General features: G+C 32.8%; 2 protein-coding genes across 2 annotated transcripts; both read left to right on the top strand.

Moving 5' to 3' along the window:
* Positions 1-3,035: 3,035 nt before the first annotated feature.
* LOC129947095 (uncharacterized) lies at positions 3,036-3,653 on the top strand. The gene is made up of 2 exons (XM_056057528.1): positions 3,036-3,183; positions 3,260-3,653. Exons 1-2 carry the CDS (start codon positions 3,178-3,180, stop codon positions 3,620-3,622), a joined length of 369 nt encoding a protein of 122 aa, XP_055913503.1. The 5' UTR covers positions 3,036-3,177; the 3' UTR covers positions 3,623-3,653.
* A 3,472-nt stretch (positions 3,654-7,125) lies between these two features.
* Positions 7,126-7,741, top strand: LOC129943993 (uncharacterized). Its single transcript, XM_056053101.1, has 2 exons — positions 7,126-7,278; positions 7,354-7,741. Exons 1-2 carry the CDS (start codon positions 7,273-7,275, stop codon positions 7,723-7,725), a joined length of 378 nt encoding a protein of 125 aa, XP_055909076.1. The 5' UTR covers positions 7,126-7,272; the 3' UTR covers positions 7,726-7,741.
* The last annotated feature ends 735 nt before the right edge of the window (positions 7,742-8,476 follow it).

Genomic DNA, 8,476 nt, shown 5'->3' with positions numbered 1-8,476 from the left:
GAGGTGAGAGTAGGAGTTGATAGACAGAGTTGGGTTTTGAGAAAAACCTGTGGACGCTTGTGTCCTCTTGAATGCACATTGCACATGTCTACCATTTGAACATCTTAGCTAAACAATATACTATTCCCAAAATTGTTTGAATATTTTATTTGAGATATTCTATCTCTTCAGTGTTCGTCCATTTTAGTTTTCAACATTCTGTTTTGACTCGTTTTGAAAAAAATAACAAGTTTACTTTGTTTTTACTGATCTTAGAAAAACATTTGCCAAACTTAACTACTGCAATATTTTAAGAGAACTACAAAATATGAGTCTTAAGAACAGATTTGTGTTATGGATATCTTCATACCTCAAAGACAGGTTATATAATGTTGTTTATAAGAATGAACGTTCTAAATGCTTAAATTTTAACTCTGGAGTACCTAAGGGTAGTCACCTTGGTCCGTTATTATTTGTACCATTTATATTAACGATCTTCCGTCCTAATTAATTTTATGTCTCTCATATATGCCAATGACATAAAAAATGGTCGTACTCGAAGACTGTAATCTTTAAGAGAATACCCTTCAAAGTTTCTGGTAATAGTGCAATATTATTGGTTTAGTTTGAAATAGTAAACAAAATATTTTTACATGATAGAAAAATGTGATTGTCTGCACTGCTTTGTAATTTCTCAATTTGTGCTGACCTTGGAATAGCGTTGGACTCAAAACTAACTTTTATTGAATATATTATAAAAAAAAAATAAACAAGACTCTTGGTTTTACTAAAAGATTTTCTCGAAAATTTTGTGATCCTTAGAGTAAGGTTGTGTTGTATGGGCGTCATATCATGCGGTTCACAAAAATAGATTGGAGTCCGTTCAAAGAAGATTAATGAGGTTTTGCTTAAGATTCCTACGATGGTAAAGGGTTTTTCAATACGGGCGGGTAAATGTTGAAATGGAATAAAACAAGCTGTGTCTGATTAACAAAGTTTTTTTTTTATTTGAAATCCGCATGTAAGCCATTAAGTGTGGAATGTGACATCATTCAAATGCCCGCCTAGGCTTCTTACGGTGGCACGGATCCGAGTAGTCCAATTTTCAATGAACCTTCCGCAGAAATATGACTGACTTTGAGCGATGGCCTGTGTTCTGTTCACCTTTAGGGCATTTAGCGATGGTAGGTTATTTGCATTGACCTGCGACTTCCAGAAACCCCACAGGAAAAAGTCTTGCAGTTTCAAATCGCATGACCCAAGGTGGCAAATTCACATCACCTCAGCGAGAGATAACCTTACCCTCAAATCGTTCATGTGCAGTCCTACTGGCACCACATGTAGTCTAAGCCATAAGAAATTAGTTATTAACGTTATGTAGCATTCGCTCTTGATGGTGATCGCCTCACTAACGTCATTTTCAAAAGAATACGAATCAATTACGCTCCCGAAATCCACACCAAACGGTAACTTGATGAGATGATTTGTTGGCCAAAATTGAGGTCCTCATGAACTTTGGGAAACTGGGCAAATATTCGCCAAGTTGAAGTCTGCGAAAGGCCGAGTTCTTGAGCATGGCGAGAAATAGACTGCCTCGGGTTCTGCAGCACACTTTCGCGGACCGCTGCGATGTTCTCGGTTGATCTTGCGTTCCTTAAACTTACGGGTGTTGGCTGCTTGTTTACTGAGCTGGTCGTTACAAATGTGTTCATAAAACGCACGTAACGTTTGCGTTAACGAACACTAATTTTGATAATAAGGTTTTATTATTAGAACGTGCTGTTCAATCGTGTTACTTGCCATGATAATTTGGCATAAACAACTGAATACCAATCAAAAGATAAGACAGAAAAAAGGGCCATTACGGGGTGCCAAAATCTACCCACGCCAGTTGAAAAACTCTTTAGCTTGGAAATGCAATAAAAAATATTGGTTCCGAAAACTTATAGAATTGAAATTTTAAATTGATACTTTCTAACCACCTTATGTGTTGACTATTTTCTCTACAAGCAACAAATTACAAAATATTGCGATATAAAATTGTTCCTATGTTGAACATTTTATTTTTTCGCATACTAATTTATCCTACTATTATAAACCATGTTTATTTCTTAAAAACACATTCGTTTATTTTTATTTCTATTCAAAGAGTTTCAACATTTAAAAAAATTAACAAAATAAAAAAGAGCTTTCTCCAAACTTTATCCCTTTGTTAACAAAATTTTCGAAAATTATCCTTGTTTCATTCTTTCGGCTTCAGTTTAAATGTTTAATCTTTTAAATATGGTATTGAAAATAGAGTAATACAGTTTATAAAGTTGTTGGTTACTTTTGATCAAATACAACTTCGTACAAGGTTGAATACAACTTAAAGCTAATTTTGCTGTATAAGCTATTAGAAATTGTATTTTTAATAGAAATTTTCAAATTCAAATATTTGTCTTTGTTCTCAGGCAGGCAATTATATTTTTTCAGAAACCACAGCATTAAATAATGTACTTTTATTTTCATTAATTATTGAAAAACTCTGTACTGGCCTTATAAGTATTAAATGAACCATAGTGTCAATACAATCGTTATCAAACAATGGTGTGTCTTTAATTAATTTTGTATTTATTGCATTTAATTTAATTTTTCTACTTCTAAATAATTTAATTATTTATATCAATGTTTAAGAATTGATGATTGAACAAATAAATTATTGTATTCGAGTTTGTTTTTTAGTGTGAGGAAAAGAAGATTGAAGCCTATTTAATGGTAATTTCAACCTAAATAAATTATTGGACAAACTTAATTAAAACTAATAAATGCATTGATATGCAAATAAGTTTATAGATCTAAAATTATTTGCCGCATCTGACATATCCAAACAACGGTATAATGTGCGACAAAACTTGGACGTGCTAATTAGATGTTAATTATAAACGTTTTCGATCCGATAAACAATAACTAATCTATTGTGTCTATGTTAACTTTCAAACACATTTAATAATAATTTGACGACTCGAAGATGAACCAAGGCCTATTTACGTCCACAATACATATAATATGCGTCATGCAATTCAAATTGATCTTGATTTTTTCACTTCTGGGTTCGATAAAGTTTGATATAAATTCTTGATCGATTTCGAAATCAAATCATTCTCTTAGCTTGATTCAAAGTAAGAAAATATACCAACAAAAACCTCTCTTATCATCATGAAGGTAAGTCCGACTTGGATTAAGGATTAATTTTGAACATTTAATTTATATTTTAATTTTTTGATTGACTATATTGCAGGTCCTTGTCTGCTTGTTCGCTGTTTTGGCTGTTGCAAATGCTGGTCTCATTTCCAGTGGTGGATTATATAGCACTGGAGGAATCATCTCTTCACCAGCAGTAACATTGGTGCAATCTGCTCCAGCTATTCAGACAGTTCATGTTGTCAAGCAACCCGTGATCCAAAGTGTCTCATACTCTGCTCCTGCACAAATCTACCAACCTGCTCACATCATCCATTCTGCTCCAGTCGTTTCTACCTCAGTGGTTTCTTCTCCAGTTATTACCACATCCTACGGAATCAACCATGGTATCAGATACGCCTCCAACTACGGACTTGGTGGAGTTAAAGTTATTAACAGTGGATTCTGGAAGCAAAAATAAATTATCTAGTTCATAAATATTTAAAAAACAATATTTGTCTTTTTATTCCTTTCTCGTATGAATACTAAACCTTGTGTCAATGCCGGAAAATTCTAGAATTTGTATGAATTGTATGATATTGACCGAATTGATTGTAGTCAAGTTTTGGACCTTAACGTTCGAAACGCATCTGTTCAAAAATCAACTGAAAAAAACACTGCTTATTTGTGTTGCGTTCTCTTAACAATAAAGGATCATTTTTTATCATAAAATGTATCTTTCTAGCCAACAAATTTTCTAAAATCTGAATTGAGAGTTGTTAAGTATGGCTTTTAAGAGGACGAACTGTCTGGTTTGTTACCATAAACCGTAAGTACCATAGACAAAAAAAAAGACAAAAAGGTCCCAAATAATGGGACCTTTTGTCTTTTTTTCAATTTAGAAAATAAACAAGTATTATATTAGAGTTCCACAGTTCTTTTAATTTTTCATTATCTTAATTCCTCCGAAGGGGTGTTTAATGCGCTAGAACTATTTCTTTTCGGCGTTACTTATGATTTTGGCCGTGTTAATAATATTCTGAGTTTATGACTACGAGTTGAGAAATATCATTTCTTTACCTTATACCCTACATCTCTTTTGAGTCAATGATTTCTAAAATATAACTCTTCGAGGTACACGTTTTAGCCAAGAAGGTTACAAGCTGTCAATATTATATTTTTTATTGCTTGAAAACAACATTGAAAAACTATGATAAATATTTTTTTCCATAAATTAAGTAACTTTTCTAGTTTACATTTCATATACATATGTTTGATATTTCCGTATTCTCAGAAATATAAACAAACAATAAATTTCTCATAAAAATGCCTCTTTTTGTTGTCAAAACTCTAAGAATAGAATTTGTAGGTTAGATTTCTTAATTATTCGGTAGTAATTCAAATTCTTTGACAAAATCTTAGGAATATAAATTGACCAATGAATATGTTTCATCATTAAACAGGGTGTCTGGAGGCGGATTAATATTTTCAAAATTATGTTTTAGAAAATGTATTTATGCGGATTTCAATTTTGAACACTATTTCATCCAATTTAGTTCCATTGAGTTGCATGCACTGTTCAAAACGAATTCTCGTACGTTATCTGCCATACGCTGCATTAAACCTGATTCAATTTTGCTGATTTCTGGACGAATGTTTTTGTTAATTCACTAGATTTCGGGGATTGTTGCTGTTAGCTCTTAACACCATTGGTGTTAAGTCGGGGGACCTCGGTAGCCACAGAATGTCTTTAAAGCGACTGGTAATATTTTGAGTAAAAGCTTCTGCTTCACAAACTATGGATGAGCTTTCAGGTTCGAAACAAAGAAATGCATCACCATGCGTCGGTAATTGTCACTATTGACATTTACCGTGGATAAGGCGCACCAAACAGTTACACTGCTTAGATGCAATGGCGTTTGGTGTTTCAGTCGAGGGTTATGGGTTCTTGAAGCACAATAACAGTATAGTTTTGTTTCTTTACGTGCCTGCTTAAATGAAAATGAGCCTCGTCACTCATGCGATTTAAAGTACGAAAGCCCTCCAACATCATCTTACAAAAATGTTTGCGTGAACCTGAACAATTTTCTTTTGAGTTCTTGAACGATTGAATTTTTTATGAATGGAACTTTTTTTTTCTTATTTCTTATTTCATTAATAATCGCTCTTGGAAGTCCCAGTGAGGCTGCCCTTTTCTGTATCGAAAGTAGTAAAATTTCACGTAAATTCTCTTTAACCACTTCAATGTCTTCGAGAGTTCTTGAAGATCGACTTAGCCCTGCCCGTGGAGTTTCAATAGCCAAGGCAGTTGCGCGGAACCGCGGCATCCACGAGCGAATTAAATTCGGAAGAACCCACGCGATCACTGATTCCAATGACACCACATTCCCTCGCTCCGTTAATTACGTTTATTGCTTTTTGAAATAATCGTATTTAAAAACATACGTCTGTCAACAGACACCCTGTATAAAATGCATAGTACTATGGAGGTGAACAACCAAACTTATGAAGTTAACAGCGAGGAACTTATTAAGTTAAGAATGAGAACAAATCATAAGTAATGTCAAAATGGGATTAAAAGTTGACGCTATTTGTAAAAAGGATACAATGCCACATATTTCAATAGAAAAATAACTTTTACACTTGCTTATTTCTTCTTTTATAAATAAACATTAAAAGGAAAACTACTGATATAAGAAGAGTAACTTTTTAATAATATAACAACTGTGTTTGCTGAACCCACTCAAACTGAAGACCAAACCATCTAGCACAAAAACTGAATTTTAAAATATAATTAATTAACAATCTGATCAGCTTTAATGTTTCAGATTGTTTTGAAAAAAAAAAATCATAATTGTGAATATTTCGAGAAATTTCAATTCACAAGCAAACCTTATATTTCTTGAATCAGATTGTAATGAGTAAGTGGAATATTGTGCTGAATGGTGCCATTATTAATTGACATTGGATGCAATTGCTGCATTTAAGAAGTAGTTTCAGAGTTTCACAAGAGGGACAACAATTTTTGAGAATATTTATATTATTGATCTATTAGATATGGACTGCTAGTAGCCAACTTCACGTTTTGGTGTCATCTACTTCTTAACGACACTAGCCCTTCTGTAGGTTTAAGCGGAAATATGAGCAAACTTTTGGATCTTGATTTTTGTGTTTTGTAAAACTTTATAATAGTAGCTGACCTTAGTTTATTTGATAAAAAAGCTTTTTGAACAGATGGCATTTGAAAATTTATATTAATTTATGCCACCAAACCTACAAGAGGGCAAGCATAACTAAAGAGGTGGAATCACTTTTAAGGCGGTTTTGTATGAGTATAAGTATAGACCAGCAGTCCCTACCTTGAGTGTCAACAATTTTTACATCGAAAGTTAGTGGATAAACGTCTTGATGTGGAATAATAAAGCCTGGTTGGCTTTTTTTCCAACGCTTGATTTGTGTAAAATATTTTTATAAATATAAGTGTCAGACGTCTCACTTTTAGCTTTTCTCCCAAAAACTCCAACTTATAGAAACAAGGGAGTTTTCGTCTTCAATTATAGATGCAAGTGAACACTTTCTTAAGAGTCCACAAAGCTTCCGGATTATGTTTATTCGCTTAGTTTTAAAATAATCCCTCACCTTTTAGTATCAATATGTCAATAATGTTACGTTACGTTCTCGCATCACCTACGCTGCTGTGTTTTATTATCTACGGAGTTATAGCCTTTTCACACCACATCAAACCAAACCATAAATCAAAAGCACTAAAGCATTCACATCGACACGAGCACTGAAGATTTAAATGTTTTCATTTGACATTTCATCTAATTAACATAAATAAATAAACACACAGCACAAGCAACACAAAGTCACAACATGACTATAGATATGATCTTAAAAGCCCTATATAATATTAGCCTATACAAGTTTCGATAGACAATTATCAATGCTAAAAAACAACGACTTTCAAACATTTAATTATTTCAATCAAAGATCATCCAAGGTCTATTTAGGCCCAAAATTATACCCGATGCTCAAATAGTTTTGTGTATAAATTCTTGACCGATTTCGAAATCAAATCATTCTGTTTTCTTTATTCGAAGTAAGAAAATATACAAACCTTTTGACATCATGAAAGTAAGTTCTATTAAGGATTAAGTATTTTGGAATTTTTATTAATAGTTTTTTGTTTTATCTATTGTTATGTTGCAGGTCCTTGTTTGCTTTTTCGCTGTTTTGGCTGTTGCAAGTGCTGGTCTCATTTCCACTGGTGGATTATATAGCACTGGAGGAATCATCTCTTCACCAGCAGTAACAGTAGTTCAATCCGCTCCAGCTGTTCATCAAACAGTCCACCAAACAGTTCATGTTGTCAAGCAACCTGTAGTCCATACTGTTTCATATTCAGCTCCTGCACAAATCTACCAACCTGCTCACATCATCCATTCTGCTCCAGTCGTTTCTACTTCAGTAGTTTCTTCTCCAGTTGTGTCCACATCCTACAGTCATAATTACAGATATGCAAGCAGTTACGGACTTGGTGGTGTTAAAGTTCTTAACGCTGGATTTTTGAAACATAAATAAATATTTAGATCATAAACATACAAATTATTTTTTTTTTACCTACATACTTGAATCGCACTAATGAGACCTTTTTTAAAAACGTTCTTGAAACTTTTTCAAGCAAAAAGCTTTGTATTCTAAAAGACTAAAGCCACGAATACTTAAATTCCATAAATATGAAAATACAAGAGAACCTCTCAAATTCGACTGATGCTTTAAACTATATGCGAATCTTGAAAGATAAGAAAAAACTTTTTTAATTTTTAAAAGTTTTAGTCTCAAGTTCTGTGAAGTTGATATTAATATGAAACTGAGAGAATTTACATTTAAATGGCACAGAATATCACACACACTAAGAATCCAATTACAGCTATCATTGATATTTATCATTGAAATTATTTGAAATCCATTGGAATTGTGTAAAATTAGAACACAAATCAGTTTCACTTTTGAACATTACGGTTTCAGCTGTTCAGGAAATAGAAAAACAGATTTTTAGCGAAATCTAAACGCGCAATTAAACTTTGTGTTTCTCCAAAAAAATTCTCTGTGTGATTTCCGATCGATCAGTATTTAATTTGTATTTCTAAAATTCCAAATTCAAACAATGCTCCGTATTGATTTCGATGATAGCTATAACTGGTCCCTAATAAATAAAGAATAAAAAACCTGTGTTGACATTAAACTTCTGTCGAATAATTTGATGGTAAAAGGATACAAAAAAATGGAGACAGACTTATTTTTATTTTAATTGTTTGAGCGTGATAAAATG

This window comes from Eupeodes corollae, chromosome 2, assembly GCF_945859685.1.
Source record: "Eupeodes corollae chromosome 2, idEupCoro1.1, whole genome shotgun sequence".
Taxonomy (NCBI): domain Eukaryota; kingdom Metazoa; phylum Arthropoda; class Insecta; order Diptera; family Syrphidae; genus Eupeodes; species Eupeodes corollae.
This window is presented reverse-complemented; position numbering and strand designations above follow the sequence as displayed.